Source organism: Cupressus sempervirens, chromosome 5 (genome assembly GCF_028749045.1).
Source record: "Cupressus sempervirens isolate cs-2001-9-10 chromosome 5, ASM2874904v1, whole genome shotgun sequence".
NCBI lineage: Eukaryota > Viridiplantae > Streptophyta > Pinopsida > Cupressales > Cupressaceae > Cupressus > Cupressus sempervirens.
In genome coordinates, this window is record NC_143122.1 from 394,187,598 (window position 1) to 394,214,500 (window position 26,903).

Below are 26,903 nucleotides of genomic sequence, written 5' to 3' on the forward strand. Positions count from 1 at the left end.
ATATTTTTAATACTTGTGGTGTTTAACATAAGATTCTGAAATGTGTGTTAAGTGTATCTGATGCAAATTAATGCAGATTTCTTGGTCAACATTCTCAGACATATTATTCAGTCAAAGGTGAGGTTTGGAATAATTAATTGTCAGCTGTTGTTGTAGAAGTGATTTGAGATAGCTTTGTATTTACAATATATTAATGATTGATCAAATCTGATTGCAAGATTTTGTGACAGTTGTATTTGTGAGATGATAAGTTAGAATATTTTATCATCAACTGACACAGATTGAAGATTGCATATTCATGACAAAGTGAATTTGTAGTTGCAGGACTGAGTGCAGATACAGAATATTACCAATGAAATAATTAATTTGTAACATGTTATATATGCAAGCATATTCGTAAGGTGCCATGTTTGTCATTGACTTATGCAGGTAGTAAGAAGAATGCAAACATTAGAGTTGCAGCATTACAATTGGAGATTGAGTATGTTATGGTGTCATTTTTGACAAGATGTCTATTTGTGATTATGTACTTTGTAATGAAACAAAGAACAATTTGGCACAATTTCCTCTCCAAAAATACTTGTGTTCTAGCTATTGTCAAAGGAGTAGCAAGAAGATATCATGCCAGAATGAGGAGGGATTTGGGAGGAAATGGGAATTAAATGATCTGCTTCACCAAAGGATTCATCTCAGATGTGTTTGGTCTGCACAAGGCAGCCAATAAAGTTATAATTTTGATGCTTTCAGAAAAATACATAACTTATATAGGGTGTATACAGGTCCATCATTGTCCCAAGACATAGAATCAAAGGCTCGGATACAAAGCCTGTCAAGGTTTCATTTTTGGTGAAGGGGCCTCTGGTTTAAAGGTGTTTGAAGATTACTTCATCAAAACATACTTTTCTCTAAGCCAGATTGTAGAAGATTGAGCATTGAAGGTCCCAATTCATTCGATGTAAGTGGCATCAGATGATCAGGATTTTATGCTCAAAACTATGTTTGATTTTGCAACATTTATTGTGAATGATAAAATGCTTAACTGGTACTCATTGATGTGCAATATGTTTCTATATGCTGCTAGAGGTCTATGTCATGATTAATATAAACCAATCTTGAGAAACGCTTGTGTGAAAGCACATCAAAAAAAACCGTATTGGGTATATCCAAACCTGCAGCATATGATTGACTCAAACACTGCTTTATCCTTTTGTGCACAGGTGCCATCAGACACTGGAATCCAACAACTTATTTCTGCTATCCATTTACTGGTAAGCAAAAAGAGTTGAGTTATCCAAGGAGATTGCCCTTCAGATATGTTGTCGTTAAGAATGTAGCCATGTCATTTTGACAAGCCCACAAGTATAAAATCAGTTCATTATGACAAACCTCACTCATGGAATGAGCATTTGAAGATTGTATATTTGACTGAGAAATGTACCCTATAACACTCATCTCTCAGTATGTGATTGATAGGTTCCATTTCCTACTAATACCAGTGACTCCCTCCAATAGACACATTAATCCCTACTCCCATGCAGACAAATTACTTTACGTTTAAGTGTATCCATGCACCTTGTATGGAATTAAAACAAATGTAAATGCTTCTACACCCGTGGATTCCAGTTGTATTACTTTTTCTCCGTGCATGAATCTAGGTCTTTATAAGGAATAGTTATATGTTTTTACCTTCCTTGGAATATATAAATAACAATAAATGTTTTTGATGGCCTTGTCTACTTCTGCTGGATAAATCAAAAGAACAAAGTAAGCTTTACTGTAATCACATACTCTTCATTTTCTAAAACCTGTACAAAGAAGCAATATTTATGATGATTAAATACACTTTCGTAATTCAAACACACATGGAAGTGTTTAGAGGAATTTTTCGATTATGAAAGGAAAGCAAAATTGGCCCAATATAACATTTTGCTCATTTCCTAAGATGTTTTTTTTACATAATTCTGTGTTATAATATACACCACAGGAGAAAAACACTCAATAATCTTTCTATTACATAAATGTTACAAATCAGCTTTTCTGCGATCCCCCACCCAAATATTTATATAACCCATATGTTGCGGCACCAGCAAAGAACAGTGCAACAGTTGGAGTGAAGGAAGGATACAGGTACTTAACCAAAAAGTTATCCCATTCTTCAGGCAAGAATCCTGCAAAAATATCTTCATAATTGCTATCAGTACAATTATACATGCAACTGACCACATGCTAGAAGAGAGCAACAATGTAATAACTGACTAAAGCACAACAAAAAGCTAGGTCAATGGCAGATTTATCATAGTGAATGTATTATTCAAGTTGATTGTTAACTTTGCCCAGCATGGATCAGGTATAAGAAACAAGCACAAACATTTTTGAGACAATGAAAAGACCATAAATTGTGCTTCATAAAAAAGCAAACGTTCTTGAACGCAAGGTTCACAAAACTGGCTGCAAGCAGAGCAAAGCATGTGTGATAAGGATAGTTAGCATAAGTAATAATAAGAGAGGAAATCTTGATAGTTGTACTGTTGAAGTTTATCTAAATTAATTATAGGAAACACTGAAGGTGAAAGTGAAGTACCTTTGAAACAAGACGAGAGCTGATATGTTAGTTTGATATTTCACAAGAAAATATCAAAATGAAATGTCAGACATTGTTTCATAGGTATGTTTTGCATCCTTTAATGTGGCATTTAGTAAGGTATACATACTACTATATTTATCATGCATTTGTAAGCCTGGCCAATTACCTTTTAGAGACATCTCAAGGGGAAACAAATCTCAAATTAAGTGAGTACTTATTGCTCCAACTTTCCAGTTCAAGTCTTAAAACATTCTCATTAGGACCAACATGTATGGCATACAGTATGTACATTTACATGGAATATAAGGCAAGCTAGGCATGAGAACTTGACCTTGAAGATTCTAAGAAAATAGCTAAAACATTTGTAAGTATGAGATGGTGAGAATGATACAGGATTATGTGTATATCACTAAGTTGCCACTTCGGATTCTGATTTGGATGCGGGTTCAACATTCGGGTTTGAAATTCGCTCGAAGTTTTTTGGGGCTGAGTTCGGGTTAGTTTTGGGTTCGTCCATAAAAGTGTTTTTTTAATATATATGTAAAAATATGCCACGGCAAATAAGTTCTTACTCCACTATGCTAATATTAAAGCAACTTAGCAAAATACACCACCACATATATTAACTTAGCTGCTCAATAGAGGCATTCCCCAGAGTATAGCCCAGTTCACTGGCCAGAAAATCTGTACCTACCAAAAACTACATCCAATGAAAGCCTCAAGAGGAAACTAGAAAGTATCAAATTGATGTAAAATTTGAACTGTATTAGCTTTTAGACTTGGTGGTAATTATCTGTCTCACATAAGGATTATACATTTTAGTGAGGTCATGATGCCAGCAAAGGTTCCCGTTCACCTTGTAAAGCCACTGTCAATAGAATAATCTTCAACTTATTAGGATAATATTTTTGACCTGGGAAATAAGTGACTCCCAGCATGAGCTATTAGTATTAGCAGCAAAGGATGCCACACACAAAAATAACTCCGCAACAATGTGCTTCTTTATTGGTCATCTACATCCAAAAGCAAAGAGATAACCCCGGATCCTTCTACAAGATTGTCTACTTAGAGAGATTGAGTGTCTTGATCTACTAAGGCAAAAATTTACCTCTGAAGTCAGGCAGAGGATGTAGAGCAGATCCTCACCATCAACTACAAACGCACTAACCTGTAGAGGTAAAAAGATCAACTAGAAGCTAATGACAGCACATCGTGCTGCCAAAACCATGGATCTATCTTGCATTCCATTCCATTTTACGTTGGCTATCCCATGCACTGCCACTCCCCAAAGAAGACATCTATGATGTTCGTACAGGTGAGTATGAGCTGCTCTAACAAAAAGCAGCATCAAATACAACAGCATGGACAGGCCAAAAGATATGCCGCCATTTAGCTATGCATTACAGACATCCAACTTACTTTTCCTACTTATCATTTGGCTCCACTGACAGTTACTAAATTCGTTCTAAATTCCCCCAAAGTTGACCAGGGTTTGAAGTATCGATTCGGTAGGGAATTTTGCAGGAAAAAGAGAATTTGACAAGACTTCGAACCAACTTCAAATTTGAGAGAATCAAATGTCAAATTTGAGGTTTCTGGAGCGAATACAGCAACTTAGGTATATCAAATAGAACCAATAGCTACCTGGTGATAGGGGTTTCCTTGTACACTACTTGTAAAGTTTCTGCAAATTCTACTAAAAACAAACTGATATAAAACCTCTCTAGTGCTGGAGATGAACTTGATCAGTTAAGGATGACATATTAGTCCTTCTTACTGAGATAATAATTCTGCAATAATATATATTATGTTCTGCTACAAATTCAAATAAAGCAGAGAATGCTAAAGGAACAGACTTCTTGTTCTTGTGTGTCCTTTATCCACATCCCTATCTCATATATATAGGGCACCCAAGAGTCATGCCCTAAGAAAGGACATAACTCTTCCTAGGTCGGCCCTACAAACCAAAGGATAAGTTAGCCCAGATCAGCGTCTCATCTAAACAGATTTAGTTAGTAAATGTACTAACACTAAATAAGACAATTAGAACAATAACAAATGCTCTAAGAGGGATGCTCATTAGGTAAATATCATAAGGTATTTAATAGGTACAATCCATACAAAGGATATTAATGCATTGCTACATCCGTAGGATCAGCAGTTCAGACCATTATGTTTATCAGAGTTATTTTAGGATTAACACTACTGCCGTTCACAAAAACAGCCTTAACTAGAGTGACAAAGGTGCACACCCTTTGTCAGTGCTAACCCCCTTTGTGACCAATTTGTAGTACTTTTTTGGTACCCAAAGATGAGAAAGGATTGATATTTTTTTCCCAGTGTAATGATTCTTGAATGCTACAGATCTTGGCAAGATTGGTTAAAATAGTTAGGTATCTACCTAAAGCGCTTCTGTATTAAGTTTGAAGTGTTCCACCATCTTGCCCTTGATAACACATGAAATGACCATTTCAACCAAGGATTTGGCCATTCATTTACCATTATTTTGATAGACAAACACTATATATTAAGATGATAGAAGTCTGATACATAAACAACATACTGAAGGATTATAACTATTAGTAACCAATACTATAGTGAAACTGAATCCACTCAAAGTTTCCGACAAATGTTACTAAAGTCTTAACAAAACATGCAGCTCTAAACAAAATAAATGCTAAATCCAAGAAGCACAAATGAACTGTTACCAGCCACCAGTTGTCAACATTCTTTATCATTGCCCAAAAAAAGATAGCCACTGCAAACTGAGAAAACTAAATCAGGTTGCTGTGCCCTTAGGATACTACTGCATTAGGCTAAGTTTACAATAGAAAAACGTTTGCATGGACTATATTATATATTTATTCAAGTAAAAGAATCATGATTAAATTGATATAGGAGATTTGGCTTCAAATTCACACACCTGAACTATAGATAGATTAGGGAAAAATGAGTAAAGAATGTAAGACTTCCAATCTTCAAGTAGGCTCCCTCAAAGCTTCAAGACCCAGTCCATATCCCATCTTAGGATTTGCTCACATCATGTCTCTTCCTAAACTCAACCCTTCATTATTTTGAAAGATTTACTAAGTTACCATGCTTCGTCCTTGGACCCCCCGGACTTGGAGAAGTTCAAACTGGTTCAAAGTTCGCGTCAGGTTCGCAGTTCGATTCGGGCAGGGTTCCAAATTTGTCTGTTGGTTCGATCTGGTTTGAACCAAGTATGTACCTGGGCGAACCATGCCAAACAAATCAAACCAAGTTTGAATAATGTTCTTTCTGGGCCCTACTGACAGCAATAAAGTGTTTTTTTTGCAAGATTTAATAAGTTTTTGGCATCCACAACCCTAAAAGATTGTTATGAAATGCTTTTGGTGACCTCTCATTGCCATTTTTAGTGGCCTCTCATTGTCATTGTCATTGTCATTTTTTGAAGAATGTGATGCCAATACCATTGCTGTTGCTACTGATTCCATTGGCCTTAGCTCTATTGCTGAGTCAACTAATGCCGGACAAGAAGATGAAGATGAAGATGAAAATGAAGATGAATATGAAGAAGAAGATGAAGATTGAAGAACTTAGGATATTAATAGATTTTTATTCCATTAGTTGAACAATGAACATGAAACAATGACACTTGAACTTGATGCTATGATTATTTTTAATGTTTTGAATCTTTGATGTTAAACTATATGATGGTATGAAGTTATGAACACTATGATTACAAGTTTATGGTGTTTTTGTTGTTTAAATGTGTTTATGCTACTATGCTACAATCTAATTTTAACTCATGCTTCATACATATACATATTATTAATAGATTTTTATTCCATTAGTTGAACAATGAACATGAAACAATGATACTTGAACTTGATGCTATGATTATTTTTAATGTTTTGAATCTTTGATGTTAAACTAGATGATGGTATGAAGTTATGAACACTATGATTACAAGTTTATGGTGTTTTTGTTGTTTAAATGTGTTTATGCTACTATGCTACAATCTAATTTTAATTCATGCTTCATACATACATACATACATACATACATACATGCATACAATCTAATTTTAATTCATGCTTCATACATACATACATACATACATACATACATACATACATACATACATACATATATATATATATATATATATATATATATCTTTTACAAGTTTTGTCCTAACGAACCCAAACCCTTTTCCAAATTTTGATGAACTTGAGAACCGGTTCTCGAACTTGGAATTGAACCCGAACCGGTAACTTAGCTTATTTACTTTAATTCCTTTCTTCCTCCACTTAACTCCTAGAATCCCTTTCAAGTGAACTCTCCTCCCTCTTATATCTTGTTTTGAGGGAGTCACAACTCTTCATTACATATCTCTTGGCCTTTCATTGAATTTAGTTACTTTATAATATATTATATCTTATTTTATTTCATTTAATTATTATTTATTATTAAATCCTATTTCAAAAAGAGGGCACTACAATCTGCCCTTCCCAAAATTGCTTATCCTCGGGCAATGCCAATTTTTATACAAATCATTCGACGTGAGTAGCTTCTACTACGCAACTCTTTCGCAAGGTTTACAATTTTTAGATAAGTTTTCTCTCATCTTCTAGAGACAAGGATTACGACCAATTTTGTAATGGCATCAAAATTGATTTGGAATTGACCAACAATTGCAAATTAATTTGTATCTTTGGGTTCACTCTAGTTATTCTCTTATTCTAGATCAACCAAAGTAGAAGCACACATGGAACATGCACTTGAAAATACGAAGTATGCACATGAATGTATGAAGATAAAGTATTCATACAAGACACACATTGTTAGATTCCTTTTTATTAACTGGGATGATTCATTGATTCATCTTTACCCTACAAGATGGTAAGATCAAAGCTCAGATATCACTTTCCCAATGATTAGCATACATCACTATGTATTTAAATCAGATTGAATTAAGAAACAATGAATAAATCATAATGCATTTGGGAGTTAACATTAGTGTTACATCCCCTATTTCGTTTAATTATAAAATGTTCTATATACCTGTTGAGACTTCATGCGAAGTTGAGTTGATTGGTTAAATAAGTTAATTCGTTATGGTTTCATGTGAAGTTGAAATGTTGGTTATTCGTTATGATTCATGAGAATTAGAAATATTGGTTGCTATGATGTTATGCTAAAATGACTATTTCATTTTGATTAAATGATTGGAAATATGTTATTACCATGGTAAATTTCATTTTAGTAGGAACGCGACGAAGAAGGGACACATTGCCAAAGAGGGAATTGGGTACAAGGACATCAACCTGCCATCGAGCTAACAGGTATGAGTCCTAACTGCCATGACCAAGGAAATGAACTTGGCAAGCAAGGGTATACCAAGTGACCACTATGAGCTAACCAGGTCAACACATTTAATAAAACAATAAAAGTAACCACTTGAGCATGAATCGAACTAAGAATAATTGTTCCCTTTATGCGTGTATTCATATATGACATATATATATGTATACGTATACTTAAAATACAACGTAAACACAAAAATACGAATATTTGGAATATTACATGTATATATGTATATGTGTATGTCACACGTACAAATGTATGTAAATACAATAAGCATCATTATAGTAAAACATAAGGAGTAAAATTATTATTTCCATATTATGTCAATGTTTTAATATTATTTCCATCGGCCTTTTATTTGTGGCTTTTGAAATTTCAATGAAGAATGTAACTTATGATCGCCACCTTCAAGTCATCTTGCACATAACTCCTTTTGGGAGATTATGACTTGTAAACCGAGCATGCTTAAGAAATCAGTAAGCCATTTCTTGTTCTGCGATAATCTTCCCTACCTGTGATTTATCTCTAATTGCAACAGCACGCCATTCCAGACTCTTACTTTTCCCTTTTCATAACCAGCAGTCATAGCAACAGTAGAGGATTGGGTTTTCTACAACTGCGGCGCCAAGTTTTGCTATTCACAATCAAGGTTGACATACCTCCATTATTGCGAGTCGGGTCATGCATCCTTCTGCACTTTATCTTTCCCATTTGTTATGTTTTGAAAGCTCTGAGAATCAAGCATGTTACATGAATGATATTAATAATGCTAGATGGATTAGGATCCGTGTTTGAGTACTTGCTTATATATGATACATGTTGTCTGCTATGATTGCTCTATGTACATGCCATTGGTCTGATTTTTCAAAGATTGATTTACCTGATGTACAATATCTTGTCTTCATTTAAGAACTTAAAATAATTGGAGAAAGAAAAATCAAAATCTATGCCTTCTTATACAAGGGTGTAAACAATATGCCTATGAGATAAGAAGATGCACCATCACAATGAGTTACGGTATTGTTTTGAAATGCCATGAGATCTTTTCTTTAATATCTACTGTAGGCCCAGGTTGGGCAGAGAAATCTTGACTGTGATAAACAGAAATTATCCAAGATTTATGGACAGCCACATTGTGTTTCATCAAGGATGACCAGCAAGGTCAAGATGAAAGGTCTGGGCTGATAACAATTCAATAGTGGGAAATTCCAGCAAGACAAGAGGTGGAATCAGTAACAAACTAAACAATAAATGAACATGAGCAAACATATTAAACTGAGTTACCTCATAGTGATCAATAGGTATAAGTCTTGTTGCTCAAGTCGAGCAGTGGGTGATCAAGTACAAAGTGCACATGCACTTCCTTGGCCAAGGTAGGTTAGTGGTGATACTTGTTGCTATGATCACTATAGGTCAAGGTAGCCTGCAGACAGATAGATGGGCTGATGGGAAGGACTCCATGGCCTAACCGACTATATAGCTGACACTAACACCAGGATGGCAGGACAAGTAGCATCCCATGCCTAAGCCCTTCCAAGGAGGGCTTCTCTCAGTTGAGATTGTGTGGGGATACTTAGGGTCCGTAGTTGGGAGGTTAAGCCTCTGACAGTGCTTCTCCTCTCCACCAAGTGCTAGGACTTGCACAAGACAAAGTCAAGATCTGCACTCTTAAGTCTTCACGATTATCGGGTATAATTCTTCTTTTTGTACTAATCAAGTTCAATTAATTATGATATTATCATGTAAATGATGAAAATATCTTTTTCAATTTTAAATAGTATTGATCAGTTGAACTTAGTAGAAAATGATCCTTCTTTCCATTAAGTAATGATTAGTTTTAATGACAGCTATAAATTACATGTTCTTTTCAAATTTAGTAAGACAATTCTTTTAATTTATTATAACCGTTAATCCTCTTCATATGATTACACCACTTGTCTATTATAACTATCTTCTCATACTCCTGAATATGAAAAGTAATTGTGTTCAATATAATGTTAGTTGTTAGTTAAGATGGAGAAAAATAGTATGTTACATAAAGCCCCAATTCCTTACTTCTCTGCTGGAGGATAGACATTTACTTGTCATAGGACACTTGACACCAATCTACAAGTAGACTCCCTCAGAGCTTTAGGATCCCACTCATATCCTATCTTAGGATTCACCCACCATGTGAGGATTTACTCTGATTCTCACTACACAACTCCAACCTATCCCTCTTAAGGGGCTATAGCAAGTAATTAAAGATAGTCTATGAGTATACTACTATCTAATGTATTTTAAATAAAATATAACTGATATAATTTTGATTTCACCATTATTAACAGATATAAATGCTACAAAATATATATTAGACTTGCCTAACCCTAATAGAGGATGGTGGAATTACTGTTTTAAGGCACTTGGAAACCAATCTACAAGTAGGCTCTCTCAAGCCTTCAGTACCTCTTCCATATCCCATCTTGGGATTCACTTACTTTGTGTGGATTTACTCTTCCTCTCCCTACACAAAACCCCTATCGTTATGAAGGTATTAGCAGAAGACTAAGGACTAGGTCTAATTATAAAGGTCTTTCATATATTACAAATGTAAATGCATATAAGTGAAATCAAGCATGATTGTCATATAGATCTGGATTCCAGTCTTATGCATATATTCCAAGATCATAATGTGGGTATTTGAATCTTCTATGTATTTCAGTTCTTATTAAATCCCCTTTGTCCTCTTTTACAAATGAACTTTCTTCCCTTTATATTTCTCAATTTGAGGGAATAGTCACACCTTTTCATCATAAATGCACTTTGGCAAGAGACACAATCGTTCACCATTAGCACCCTTGAAGGAGTGCAACTCTTTATTATTTTTGCCCATTTAAAGGGACACAACCGTTCACAATCAAATCTGTGCTTTTTATTTAAATCAGACATGTACTAATTCCTCAAATTTTGATTACAAAACAAACACATATTTCTTTTTTATTTCCTTTATCCTTGTTTGGCTGTGATTTCAAATGAATCCTAGTCCGCTTTTATATCTTCCCATATGAGAGAGATGTTATGCCACTTCATCATGTATACCTTTAGGCTAGTGTCATAAAGCTTCATAATCACAACCCTCTAAAAGAGTCACAACCCTTCGTCATTGCTGCCTTTTGAAAGAGTCACTTCCTTGTTTTCTTCAAATTCCTTTCTTCTTCCATTAATTCTTCTTATTTAACTCCTAGGCTCTCCTCTTGTTCCATCCTCCCCATCCCTTTCAAATGAACTCTCCTCCCTATCTTATTTTGAGAGAGTTACAACTCTTCATTATATCTCTTGCGCTTTCATTAAATTTAGTTAATTTATCATATTATATTTATTATTTATTTATTTATTCTAATTTTATTATTGTTATTAATATTATTTATCAATTTAAAAGAATGTACTAGGTAGCTTTTGGACTTTAGACATAGTAGGAATATAGAAGCAATAGCAAGCTAAGTGGTCTTAACCTCGGAGGAAACTTCACGGTTAAGCACTCCTGAGTTGGAGCAATATTGGGATGGGCAACCTCTCAAGAAGGCCCAATGCTTCACCCCTGCGTGTATCACCTAGATGCAATGAGTGCTAAATGTTCCATTCATTTGTAAAAGAGATAGGTTTTTTTGAACCACTACTAACGAAACATGGGTCAATGAATTTGAATGAAAAACTACACAGTTGAATCTTGATAGTAATATCACAATTTGGCTTCTTGTGACAAATGTATCTCCTACTTATCAAGAATATTGTAGTTAAAAGATAATAAACCAAATATGTGCAAGTAATCTTCATTGTCCTCAAGGCTGAAAACACAAGGAAGTCAAGCTGAAACCAAACATTTAGAAGAATACAGGATAAGAAATTGAAAATTTGAAAGTAGGGGGAAGATCATTTCATCAAAGAAAGCCATCTGAAATCTTCCAATTCACATACAAAATAATGATGAATATAATGATGGTATATTTGTTAAACACTCCCAAGAAACAAACTAGTTCAAGGAATAAACAATGAAATAGTGATTGAAGGTTATAAGGATTAAAAGATTTAGAAAAAACAATCAGGTGCCTTAACAATCCAAGATCTATAAATAATTAGTCAAACTAACGGCAAAAACACCAGCTACAAATGTAAATATAAAGCACGAACATTTATATGCACGAGAGTTGGGTGACTAATAAAGTAGTTCCATAAAAGATGAACTCGGTCCATTTGAAAATTGGTTTCCTACAATGGAGGCATATTTGAGGAAATGTTAATGTATCAGGCATAGTTCACAAACTCAGACTCAACTCGGATTTGGCAGACCCCTAATTAACCTATGTTTCTAAATTTGACTATGACCCTTTCCCAACGAGGTTGGAGTCTAGATATATACAAGGGTTTATTAATCTTATAGCCAAACAACACCATACCAACTTGTTGAATCCTATAGAGGTAAGATTGTTCCTCTTGAATAAGTACACAAAGCTATATGTGGACCAAAATCCCTCTTTGTAGCAAAGAACTAGCAACCTATGCAAGGAGGGGAGTGGCTGGTATCCTCAAACAGAGTGCATCCTTTCCATGCTACATCCTCAATACAATAGGGTTGGCTAGAGCTAATGTAGCTCCCACCATCCATGCCTCTAGTTTGTTGAAGGTTCAACTACAAAAATTGACAAAAATTTACCACTATGTGAAGTATATAAGACTCCTCATCAATAAAAAAAAGTTTGAAAAGCCTTAATGAGTTATTTCGACTTTCCATCATGAGATGGAGGTGCTCTTCCAAGCCTCGTTACAAACCATTCAAGGACTTTGAGCATAGGATGCCATATGAAGTGGGGTATTCATAAGTACCGCCATTACATAGCAGTCGACCTAATATGTTCATAAAATCCCAAGGTAGGATCCCAATTATGAATGGTTTGCTACATCTAACCAAGTACACTATCAAATGTTTTACACGTATCTCTAAGACCAGACCAAAAGAATTTGTATCAATATATCTAACGACTTTCACAACAAGATCGAAGGAGCAAACATATCTACAAGTGCAAACAAGTTACAAAAATTTTAATTTCAAAAAAGATTAACAAAATTAACACACAAAACAAAGAGCTAATGCTATACAAAGAAAACTAATAATTTATGAGACACTAATAAATTTAATTTTTTTAAAATAAAAATAAAACAAATAATTTCTTACCTTACTTTGGGCCACTAATCATTCATAAAGGATCTTTTGTTTTATAGTTCTTTCTTCATGTGTGCTTGCCTCTAGCCATCTACCCCACTTTGAATTAACCATCATTAATTGTAAAGACTCTTGCACCTCAACCATCCTACCCTGAGAAATGTAGCTAGCATATTTAATATCCACAATCTTGAAGAATTACTTCCTTGAAAAAGTTCCAAACAAAGCAAGTGAAGTGCGATGGTTGCAAATGAACATCTATATATCTCTAACTTCTACCACTACTATTACCCAACTTATCTTCTCAATGTCCTTCAATGCATGAAAACAACAAAGTTGATTTTTAAACAACCACCACCATCAAGCCAGCTTCAAGTTGAATCAATCACCACTTGGGTAGCATCAGAAGCTCCAACTTACTCTATAGAATCCTTCAAAATCTAAAATTGAATGTCCACATCCTTTCTCTTTCCTAAAGAATTAAAACTTCTAAGAAAATAAGAGCTATTTGAACATGTCAAAACGATATTGATCAGTGGTCAATGTTTGATAATGGTCCGCCTATCCATGATGATGGGCAACTATCCCTTGTATAAGTGGCAATTTTTTTCCAAGAACACGCTCACCTTAAAATATTCTCTACCAAAGAGGATGACACATAGCTTATGTTCTCCAAGTGGCGAAAATGCAATACCAACTATTACATCTTTGAACTATTATTTTGAAACAGGGAAAATGTTCTACATGAAATGGAATAGGACAGGCATTAAAAAATTGTCAATGAAAGAGTTGGTAAACTCTCATGTTGCCCATTAAACAAACCTGTAACACTAGCAGTTATTTTCCCTTAGTTGAAGTAAAACCCTCTCTAATTTCATTAGGCATTGATGCACTAGAATTTATGCTAACCATTGGAAATCCCTTCTTTCTTGCCTCCCCTGCCATGTGCAACCTAATTATCTTAGTCTACTCAGTTATACTTTTTTCTCACAATCTTTGAATGTCTAGTTCACTTCTGCACAAAAGATGAGAATAAACTCTTATATAGTTGGTTCTATAGCCTTTCTTGCACAAATGATATAACCACACTTTGTTTATGAATGCTGTAAATTGTAAGAAATATTTATTAGGATTAAATACATCTTTTGCAGACATTTTGAATTCAAAAGGTCATTCAAATGGGTGAACTTGTAATCCTTGCTACATTCCCACATCCAAAAGAACCCACAACAATAAGCATAATTCTATGACCTTTAGTTCTTTGAAAATTTCACTCTCACAACTCTCAATGTGTAATGCCCCCAAGTAAGTTCAACTAGTTATTCATAAATAAACCTATGCTTAATATACTTAATTCATACCATAAAGGTAACAACCATAGGTGAATTAGTAAATAAGTTATATGTGAATTGAGAGACCATGCTAACCAAGTTATTATTACAGTCAACGAGAATGCCAAGATGCAATAGGTTGCTTAGACACCAAACTCAATGGTTTCCCTCAGGGGTTTTCTTATAGATCCAAGCTCTTAAGCCTTTCTTGGATTTGTCCACAAGGCACTTGGGGTCGCTAATCCTACCCTGTCTCAAGAATGACCAATTGGCTGGAGTTACAGAAGCCTCTCCCTTATTGAAATTCAGATCTAAACTTAGAAATAATAACTAGTTTGAGCATGTGTCTTTAATTAAAGATAATGTTCTGCTATTCCTCCTTAAAAAATTTATTATGTTTAACTAAGAAGACAGGCCATATTGTTCATACTAGTCACTGAGATGCAAAAATCTGTCTCATGATCTGAATGTTTTCTATCTTCCCTGATGATGCTGGCTGTGCAAGAGTTCAAACTGTATGTAATATACAGTTTGCAGACCAAATACTAATTAATTTATTTTCTTATTCAATGATATCCCCTTGAGATACCGTTATATTTGATATACAGTTCTGCAGTGTTGCATTTATTTATGTTCCTTGTTATCATATCTGTGGTATTGCCCAATCTTACGCTTTGCTCTCTACAATGTTCTTCGATGCTTATTCAGCCTGTTCCCATGATCCCAGTTGAATGATGGAACTGCCTTATATATCCTTTATCGTGAATGAAAGGTTGTAATTATTGAGATATGCCTATTCTTAAAGTCGCATCCTTCTGATTTTAATAACCAGTGTGATTAGTAGTCATTAATTATTGTTTCTCTATAATATTTATTATAAAAAAGTAATAAAATATTATTTAGATATTTACTATTAATGAATAAACATAGCAATGGCATAATTGTTAATATTTATTAATCATGATTATTGATTTAATTTTTATCAATTATTTATTCGATATTTAATTTTATTATAATTTAATATTTAGAAGGGGATATCACACAATGCTGCTCATTGTTTTGTTTTGTTTTTGTTAAATATTAAAAATACGATCGGAAGTACAAAAAAAGAACAAGAAATCTTCCTTCAGTGTCTGGAAATTTCAATAAAATCCAAAAATATGCACATGAATGATAGATGGTAACTTACGTCAAATGACCTAGATTTGATGCTCTATTACCTTTTTTTCCACTATTGTTCTCCTCTTCTCACCATTGCTCCTCTTTCTTTTCTTCAATGTTAAATTTTGACCAGATTTATATATTACCAATGATCAAACCTCATACAGTTCGATGATCTTCAATGGTTGCTGTTTTCAATCCACAATAATCTCATCAAGATAAGTTTATCAATATCAATCTGCTATGAATCAATATTGATCTGCTGTGACTTTCATGTTGCAGAGATAGAATTAATTGAATGGCTGTATACTTGTTTTGCTCTGCACTTAAATGATGTCGATACATTGCTAAGTATTAGAATGGCTTCAAATAAATAAGGTAATGTGGAGCCATGTCTTATGTAGAGACATGGCTCTACATGAAACCTTGTGGTTTTGCATGGAGACATGTCTTAATGTAAAACATGTCATTTATCAAGTTATCATTTGTTACCATTAACAACTGTTCTATTACCCTTACTCAGCAATATCATCAACACGTCAATCATGATCGATTATATCTGCTACAATACACATCATAATATATCAATATAAATTATCGATCTACTTAAGAATAATATGATTATTAATTATAGGCAAGAGCCTACAACGCCTCGGTAAATTGTGAGCCTTTCATGGAGGAGGTCTTGGGTTCAAATCTACTCGAAATTAACACATAATAATTATTAATCTTTGGGTTTAACCATGGAGGAAACTCTGTAGTTAAGCGTGCTCAGGCTAGAGTAGTACTGGGATAGGTGACCTCCCAGGAAGTCCTGGTGCTTCACCCCTGTGAGCATCACCTAGATCCAATGAATGCTAAGTGTTCCATTTATTCTCATGAGAGATGGATTCATGTTGAAACTTGAATCACTACTCATGAAACTTGGGTCAATGAGTTTGACTCAAAATCACACAGTTAAATCCTGATAGCAATATCATAATTTGACTGTTACAAACATAAATGGCAGAATACTTGCTTTATTAATCAGAGATCGAAACGATCAATATATACAAAAGGACAATAGAATAGAATAGAAACATTCTATTCTACACTACAACTAAATATTAGAAACATTCTAATATTTACAGTAAACTACAATAGTGAGCATTAAAGATTATTCTAATACCCCCCCATAATGCTCAATCTATTTACTACACCAATAGATCCCCTAAATTTAACAAACTTGTCAGGACCAAGGGGTTTTGTGAAAATATCTGTTGGTTGCTCTGAGGTAGGAACATAGAGTAACTGAATAGTTCCATCTTCTACTAATTGTCGAATATAATGGCAATGAAGCTCTATGTGCTTGGTTCGTTCATGAAACACTGGGTTTTTGGCGAGTTTGAGTACTGCCTGATTGTCTGAAAACAAAGAAGTTGGACCCGCTTGAGAAATATGCATATCTGCAAGCATCTGACGGAGCCAAACTGCTTCACAAGCTGCCTTGACAGCTCCTCTATATTCTACTTCTGTAGAGGAGAGGGCATGTGCCTGTTGCTTCTTACTGGTCCAGGTAACTGCTGCAGATCCGATACTGAACACATAACCAGAAGTAGATTTATTGTCATCAACTAAGCCGGCCCAATCAGAATCGGCAAATCCACGGAGCTGAGGAGTAGTACTCCTTGTATAACAAAGACCATAATCTGAAGTACACTGTACATAGCGTAATACACGTTTTGCTGCAATCCAATGATCAGTCTTGGGGTTTGTCATGAACCGGGAGATGTAGCTGACTGCAAAACTGAGATCAGGTCTAGTAGTAGTAAGATAGATGAGACTACCTACTAGTTGCCTGAAGAGTGTTTCATCTACAGGAGGAGAATCAGATTGTGCGGACAATTTCAGACCAGTCTCCATAGGAGTGGAGCCAGGTTTGCAATCCTGCATTCGAAACTTGTCAAGCAAACTTCTGGCATACTTGGACTGAGACAAAAAAATACTGTTGTCAGTCTGCCAAACCTCAATACCTAAACAATAATGAAGCAATCCAAGATCGGTCATGTCAAAAGTTCTGCATAGATCCTGTTTGATATCTGAAATCAAATGTTCTGAACTCCCAGTAATGATCAGATCATCCACGTAGACAACAAGAAAAAGAATTTCATTACCAGGGTGTTTAATATACAAATTACTATCTGACGGGCTACGCTGAAATCCCTAAGTAACCAAGTACTGATCAATCTTTATGTACCAAGCCCTAGGAGCCTGTTTAAGACCATAGATGGCCTTCTTGAGTCTACATACTTTTGGTTCTGAACCGGCAACCTTAAAACCTGGGGGCCGTGTCATGTAGACTTCTTCCTATAATTCACCATTGAGAAAAGCACTCTTCACATCCATCTGATGAACTTTCCAACCATACTGAGCTGCAATGGCAAGAAGAATACGAATAGTACTCATCTTAGTTGTTGGAGCAAATGTCTCCTCATAGTCAATGCCTTCACGTTGGGTGAATCCTCGAGCAACAAGTCTGGCTTTGTATTTGTCCAAGGTACCATCTGCATGGTACTTGACCTTATAGACCCATTTACAGCTAATGGTTTTCTTCCCAAGAGGAAGATCTGAAAGAACCCAGGTGTGGTTCTTCTTAAGACTTTGAAGCTCAGCATCCATTGCATGTTCCCATTCTGGAATTCCTTTGGCCTCTGCATATGTCTGGGGCTCAGGGATACTATGGATGTTTGCCATAAGAGCTATATTAACTGTGTTGTGCTGAATGCTCTTATTTCTAGAGGTTCTACCCTCAATGAGTTCATCAGGACGAAGATCACTAATCGTTTTAGCCCACCATTTTGGCCGAAGAGTCGAGGAGCCAATATCAAATGCTGTCGGGATAGCTGTATTATCAGGAGGTGGCTGAGGTGGTGTATCAGTAGCATCAGATGACTCATGTAAAATAGAAGAACCCAAGTCAGAGATTGCCGAAGACTGAATCTCAGAATGCAGTGGAGAGTCAGAGAGCGGAAATGGTCCAAGTTCCTCATCAAACACAACATCACGACTGAAGATTAAACGATCAGTATTTACATCAATCAACCGATAGGCCTTATGTGTGTAACTATATCCTGTAAACATAAGTTTTTGGCTTTTGGAATCCAACTTAGTGCGTTTGACATCAGGAATCCATACATATGCCAGAGAGCCAAAAACTTTCAAATGGTTGATCTTAGGTTTGCGACCAAACAAGGCTTCCTCAGGGGTTTTATGATTAACGGCAAGAGTGGGTGACCGGTTAAGAAGATAGACCGCTGTGGATACTGCTTCTGCCCAATATTTTCTGGGAACATTTCTATGTTCTAACATAGCCCTAGCCATTTCTGTGATGGTATGGTTACGACGCTCTACAACACCGTTTTGTTGAGGAGTGTGAGGTGTGGTGAGCTGACGTCTAATGCCGTGAGTAGTACAGAAGACAGAGAAAGCAGATGAACAAAATTCCCCCCCATTATCGGTCCTAAGAGTACGGATGGAGGAACCAGACTCTTTTTCTACTAGAGCTTTAAATTGCTGAAATACAGGAAAAACATCTGATTTTTGCTTAAGAAAATATACCCACATTTTGCGACTAAAATCATCCACAAAGAGTAAGAAGTACCTGTTCCCGAAAATAGGAGGAGTATTCATAGGACCACATACATCAGCGTGGACCAACTGTAGCACTCTAGATGCCCGCCATGATTCGCCATTCGTAAATGGTGTCCTATGTTGCTTCCCTGCTTGGCAAGCTCCGCAAACGCGATGGTTCTGGGTCTGGATGTTAGGTAGGCCATGGACTAAATTATCCCGAGCAAGTTGTGCTAGATATTGCATGTTCAGATGACCATATCGCTGATGCCAGAGGCTGCTGCAAGCGGATGATTCGGCGATGAAGGCATGCTCAAGAGAATCTCCTGAATCTATAAGTCTATAAATACCATGATCCTCAAGACCGATAGCAAGGATAGTGCGAGAAGCACGATCAATAATTGAACACTTATTTCCACTGAAGACAACATCCAACTGAGGAGAGTGCTTCATAATCTGACTAACAGACAAAAGATTATGTTTCATGCCAGGAACATAACATACATTGAGAAACATGAGTTTTCTTCCTCCAGACTGAATCTGAACATTCCCTTTTCCGACAATATTGTATTCTTCGCCGCCTCCAAAGATGACTGAATCAGAATAGGGAGTGAATTCAACAAACCAATCACGCCTATGAGTGAAATGTCGAGAGGCACCAGAATCGATGTACCAGGCAGAAGATTTCGCATGATTTGTAGGTATGCTGGCCATAAAGGCATGATAGAGAGATTCTTTCTGCTCTGAGTGCTGGGCAGCATTGGCTTGCTGTTGAATTGAGTTTGACTTCTGATGTTGTTGATACAGATGGTCAAATGGCACAAATTTCGAGGTGAGAAAATGAATGACCCAAAAAAAATGGATAAGTATACGGACGAGAGCTTGAAAAACCCAGAAATAATACGCTGTCGGAATTCGGATCCACTGGCACAAAAATCGAGACACCCACAAAAATCTGATGAAGACCCATTAAAGATCTCGAAAAACCCACAAAGAATCTGCAAACAGAAAAATTTGTCTAGACCCACAAAGTAAGGTTTCGGGCAAAACCCTAGTCGTTGGCTTTGAAGGTCGATTTAGCAAAAAAATGGTGGTTTTACAGTCGACCAGTGCTGGAAGGAGGTCACAGCAGGATGGAGGAGGTCATACGAACATCGAAAATCAGAACACCAACGCCTGAAGGTCACACGAATGGGCAAAAAACACGACCATAAACCTGCGAACGTCGGACCTCCAATAAATCGCGAACTTGCATAAATAAATGGTGGATTGACGTCTTTGCAACCAGAAGATATTTGTCTTGATTGATGTCAGTAGCAAGCATAGACCAAAGATCCGCCGTTTGTAACTGAGACGCAGATCACCAAGGAACAAGAAACGTGATTTTTAAAAAACCAGCGATTTTCAAATTTTCCAGAGCCGCGATTTTACCATAGAAAAACGTGATTTACAGTCATCCAAACCCTAGCTTGAACTAGGTATAACGAAGCAAAATTATTTAGGAAGAAATAATTTCGAAAACCAGGTTCAGATAATTTCAATAAGAAATTATTATTTTCAAAGAAAATTTAACCTCTCTCTGATACCATGTTACAAACGTAAATGGCAGAATACTTGTTTTATTAATCAGAGATCGAAACGATCAATATATACAAAAGGACGATAGAATAGAATAGAAACATTCTATTCTACACTACAACTAAATATTAGAAACATTCTAATATTTACAGTAAACTACAATAGTGAGCATTAAAGATTATTCTAATATTGACTTGCTGTGGAAATTATCTCCTACTTATCAATTATTAATCTAACAATAATAATAAATAATCTAGGCTTTGGCCGATTACCTATCAAAAAAAAATAATTATTAATTATTTCAATATAACCGATCATGTATATGTATTTAATAATATGACTATTATCAAATACATATACATAATCGGTGATTATTAATTCACTGATTATTAATCATCTATATCACAGAGATTAACTATGATAACCATAATCATAGCAGGCAATCAAATCAGAATAAGTTAAAGAATAGAGATCAAATGTTCAAAGCCAATAGACTGCTTATGAATTTGATTATATCGGTTAGAGTAATCCGACTGAAGCTACAAATCTCTAACACTCCCTCTTAGCTAGGGAGGAGTATTTCTATCCAAGCTGTGAACACAATAGATCCATTTATTGTGAGAGAGAAAGATACCACCTCACTTTGATATCAGGAGTGATGGCATGTCCACAAATATCAAGCCATGTGATATTCACCATAACTCACAATGTAATATCCACCACTATGGTATGTGCACAAGCATCAAGTCGCATGATATCTACCATAAGGAAATCAGTTCATGGCATACCCACACATATAAAGTCACATAATATCAATCAGCATGGCTTATCCAAATATATCAAGTCTTGTGATATCTACCATATCAATTTGATATTACTTAAGAGATATAAACTATCATGACATGTTCACGGATTCCATCATGATGGTGAGGATAACTATTGTAAAGTCGTCACCGTATAATAACAACCAGAATTACAAGTGTTCATCATTGAAGATCGCCACCGCTCAATGATGTTTACAGGGGCCCATGTAGTCATGAAGTCACACACATGACACTAGAAGATTTTACACATTAAAAAAATTTAGAATATATTAGTACCATAAATTAACATTGCTGAGACTCAAATCTCAGATAAGGTTACATTTTCTACCACACCAAGCTTACCTCAAAAGTATTCAACCTTTGTCTTCGAGAGAGGCTTGGTGAGAATGTCTAACGATTGTTCACTTGTACTAACATATCTCAATTGGATAACATCTCTCCCCCATGACTCTAACTTAATGGTAGGGAATTTCTATATACTTTGATCTGTCATGGAACACAGGATTCACTAAAAGTTTAATAAAACTCTAGCTGGCACAATGAATGATGGTAGGTTTCAAGGATTGTCCAAACAATCCTACAAGAAGTTTCTTTAGCCATACAGATTCTCGAGCTCCCATAGATGCTGCAATGTACTCGGCTTTTGTGGAACTTTGTGCAACTAAAGATTGCTTTTTACTAGACTAAGAGATCATAGTTGATCCTAAGCTGAAACAACACCCTAATGTGCTTTTTCAATCAACTACACTTCCAGCCCAATTTGAATCAGTATATCCATGTAAATTTAGATCTCAATTATTATATTTTAGACCATATCTGATTGTGGCATGCAAGTATCTGAGAATGCGTTTTGCTGCAACTAGATGTAACTGTCTTGGTTCACACGTGAACTGACTAAGTGCATTTATTGCATAGCAAATGTCTGGTCTATTGTTGACTAAGTACATCATGGATCCAATTATCTATCAATAGTGTTGATATTCTTCTATCATAGCATCTTTCCAAACCTAGTGTTTGAAGGCTTCATCAAGACTAGAAAGTTCCAACTTGATGATTTCACTCATTAAAGAAACATAATTGGAGTATCCATGAGATCTTTGGCTTTCCTTGAAGGTTCCTTTAGATGCTACGGAACTTTCAGCTTCTTGAATCATTATCCTTGCCCATAGAGGTCTTTTCCAGTTCACATTAGCGTAAACAGCACAACCAAAGATTCTCAAGTGGCCTATATTAGGTTTTATCCTTGTAAATGCTTCTTTAAGGGTTTTGTTATCCAAAAGGGAGTGAAGACATCTGTTTTGAATATAGACAACAGTACTAGAGGCTTCAGCCTAAAAGGAGTTATGAAAGTTTTAGTCATGTATCATGGCTTTCCTTTCTGCCACCCCATTTCGTTTAGGATTATAGGGAACACTCAACTCCACCTTAATCTCAACAGCGTTTGAAGTTATCAAAGGTATATTCTCCTTCATTATCTAATCTTAAAGTTTTGAATCTTTTCCCAGACATATTTTCTACTAGAGCTTTGAATTCCTTAAACTTCATAAGGACTTTATCAAACTCTTTACATTCCAAAAAAATATATCCAAGTTTTCCTAGATTAATCATCTACAAAAATAACATAGTTCAAGAATCCTTTGAAAGAGGTTACTGTCATAGGTCCACAGAAGTGTGAGTGGATAAGTTCCAATACATGTTTAGATCTACTTTCATTGTTGTGTAAGGTGTCTTACTGTTCTTTCCCAAGGCACATCCTATGCAAGTTCTTTTATGTTCTTGTTTAAGTTTAGGTAAACATATCACCATTTTCTCTATTGAAGGTAGAGCACGAAAAATAAGATGACCTAGTCTTCTATGCCAAATCTCATATGTATTTGAAGATTCATGAATTAAGGCTTGAGAAGGAGAAGTGCAAATTTTATATAAACATCCATGTTGAACTCCTATCATGTGAGCTTTCTTGATATTTGAATTCTTGGGCCATGCTAGAACTTTACCATCCATGAAAGTAATTTGATATCCTTTGACTTCAAGGGCTGATATGGAGACCAAGTTTCATTTGATTCCAAGTACAAATAATAGACCTATTAATTGAAGAGAAATGTCTGATTTTAAGTATATAGTACAAGTTTTGATCACTTTCACAGGATAGTTAGATTCATATCCAATGGTGACTTCATCATCTGAATTTCCACCAAGCTAACTAGGTGTTATCTGAATCCTGTGACATGACGAGATGCCCCACTATCAATTACCCAAGTGTTAAGGCTGGTTGACACATGACTTGATAGGGCTGAATAGAATACAAGTCTTTCTGACTCGTTTTTTGAGCTTGCCCTACTAACTTCAGCAATAGAGGCTTGAGGTTTAGGCCTGTCTAGACAACTCATCACATAGTGACCATAACCATCACATCTATAACATTGTACTTTAGACATGTCCCTCCTCTTGGATGAGCATTTGTCATTTGAGTCTATATCTCTTCCTTTTGAAGTTTCCTTTTTCACCCTTCTTATGAGAATGAGAATTCAGTGCTTGAATATCTTGGGCTATCATGCAAGTAGGCATAGTGAAGATGTGTTCTTCTCTAGGAGAAGTCTGAGGTCAAAGCCCCCGCTCCACCCTCTACGAGTAGGTATGGTGGATCCACCCTCTGCAAGTATGCATGGTAGAGATGCATTCTTCTCTAGGAGAAATCTGAGGTGAAAGACCTCATTCCACCCTTTACAAGTAGACATGGTGGATGTCATAGAAGAAATAGAAATGCCATAATGTAGCATATTCACCCTCTGGGAGTAGCCATGATGAACATCATCAAATTTCTGTGATCAGCGCTTGTATTTCCATTCATGGAAGTAGCCATGATAGTTGTCACTATGTAACTAGGATATTGAAGGAATCCTCCCTAGCTAAGAGGGAGTGATGATATGTAGCTAGGTTGGATCCCTTCTAGGGCCAACCTAGTACACCTAATGGCTAATTGGCATGTCAGCCTTAGCCATGTTGCTAGTGAACTTTGTCATTTCAATCCATAATTGGGTTTAGCCCTATTTGGGTGATTCATGTAACTTGCAATTATTATATTGGGCAAGACCTACATGATTGTGACTTGTAATTAATAGGTCTGATCCTATTCTTGGCACCAAAACTACAAGGCCGACTAGAGGTCCATTAAGAGGTGTTGATTCCTATATATGCAAGGCCATTCTTGCTTCAATAGAAAATGAATTTTGTGATGTACTGAATATGTAGTGCACTCGGGGGTTATGATAAGATCTTATCATTTATGGTTTGGAAGGCAACAGATCTGATAATTTGCCTATTGTTAACGAGCACTATCATAAAATTCACAATTACTAATCACGACGGCATCCACATGATCTGGCAATAAAACTAACCAACAACACCTCATAAAACATCAAATGCAACACACAGTGAGCAATACATGAACCATCATAGAATGGATGTAACAAATCGCTCAAAATCATAAGTCACCTCAGACAAACATATCACGACGCCAAGTCGTCCTTCCCCAGCAGTGAAGGTGTACACATCGAGAATAATATATGAGAGAAACGGTTCACAAGAGAACAGCTAGACCATTGAATGGAAAGCCACGCAACATCTCTAGCTGAGCAGACATGATAAAGCAGCTGCCAATGAGACATCACAGAGAAACACGATCTCTCACACAGCTTCAAAACACTTTTCAACAGTATATAGTCTTTGAATAATTTCAGTAGTGTCGGGATAGGTGGATAGATTTGAGCTCCTTATAGCTGGGAGCTACGATACTGATGAACTCTCTGTGAATGTAATACTCTTTTGAAAGTAATTCAAGGGTGCAGCCCCATAATGCTGTAGTTTATATATATGGTCCTTGATTTGATTTTGATTTAAAGTTCATGAGACTGGGAGCTCCAAAACTTACTTACGATTGACAGGTAGCATGCTATAGTGCAGTCTTGGATGTGAAAAAATTCTCAGAAAGGGCCAGAGGCAGCCAATCCAAATTATCCAGGAATTATACCTGATCACAACGTTAATCGTCCAAGCTCTGGCAATGGCAGAACCCCAGCGGTCTCGCCCTTGCATACCACGCTAAAACGTTTCCCTCCCCCGGACCAACCCGGACCAAAGCGGAGACCTAACTATGCAGATCAGAATAGTAGCTCTCTTCTTAATTATGTCTTTCCAACTATTTATTATTGGAGAAAACTAGTTCAGTAAAGACGACTACATTGAAATGTTCCTGAACCTACTTTCTACTGACAAATTTAAAAGAATTCCGCAATGTAGTCTCTAACTTTTAGGTTTTTGCATTTTCTTCTGTCTCTACCGTTTACACTAGACAAAAATGTAAAATACAGCTGTCAACGTATCAGATAGCTGATAATAAAGTCGAATAAACTTAACCTGATGCGGCCAAAACAACTCCCTCCACAAGAATCAGGATTCCAAGGGCAGCCCAAGTAATAAGAAAAGCACCCTCATTCTGTTCAATTTTTGGATCTCCCTGGGGAACTGAAAATGGCTTTTCTAGAGGAGTTCTACGAATTACGGGGCTGCTGCTCGTTCTCTCGTTATTTTCCTTAACCCCATCACTACCTTTCTTTTTCACTGAGGCTGGGGATTTTGATTTAGGTGACCCAAATCCCTTACCACCTTTGAACATAGACTTCTTTTGGGTTTTTTCCTCCACAGAGACGGTCTTCTTCTTCTCCTCTTCTCCCAAGACTTCATTGCTTGCCATGATTCTCCATTTCCTAGAGAATTCATATGAATTTGGTATCACTCTAATTGAACAGGGCGTGAAGCCACTAGATTTGGATATTCTTACAAGCCTTTGATGTAATCTGGTATTAGAATTAGTAGCATCTGTAGAGCACAGAACCCCTTCAGACGGGTGAGGTTGAATAGAAACACTGAGATACGTAGTGGGCATTGCAGTAACCTTGAGGACTGAAAAGCCAATTGAAGACATTGCTCAGGCTTGAAGCGCAGGTTCCAGATTCTAACTTACTTTGGCCATAGTTTTAAATCTTTAACTTCCTGGCTTCGGTCTTTTGCTGTTCCTACAATCCAAGCCTATCCAATTGATATATTAGCCTTTGCTCCCGCTAAAACTGTCCCCAAAGGCACACCGAATCGAGAAATGGGGACGGACAATTCATTTGAGAGGAACATCCTGATTGATGAATGAATGCTTTCAAAGCAGTCTAAGGGACCGAAGAACAAATCTTACTACATAATTTTCTAATTTTTTT

The 26,903-nt window shown here is 36.1% G+C and overlaps 1 protein-coding gene across 1 annotated transcript; it reads right to left on the reverse strand.

Annotated features, from left to right (window-relative positions):
• Window positions 1-1,908: 1,908 nt before the first annotated feature.
• On the reverse strand, window positions 1,909-26,903 carry LPA2 (low psii accumulation2). The gene is made up of 2 exons (XM_089830775.1): window positions 26,053-26,903; window positions 1,909-2,168 (listed from the first exon to the last, which is right to left on the reverse strand). The coding sequence occupies exons 1-2, from the start codon at window positions 26,618-26,620 to the stop codon at window positions 2,029-2,031; spliced, it is 708 nt and encodes a 235-aa protein (XP_089686901.1). The 5' UTR covers window positions 26,621-26,903; the 3' UTR covers window positions 1,909-2,028.

Bases quoted from the DNA above. Each gene is read 5' to 3' on its own strand.
- LPA2 (XM_089830775.1), bottom strand. From the start codon at position 26,620: ATGTCTTCAATTGGCTTTTCAGTCCTCAAGGTTACTGCAATGCCCACT. The intron at 2,169-26,052 runs GTTAAGTTTATT...ATATTTTTGCAG, and splicing joins AGTTGTTTTGGCCGCATCAG to GATTCTTGCCTGAAGAATGG.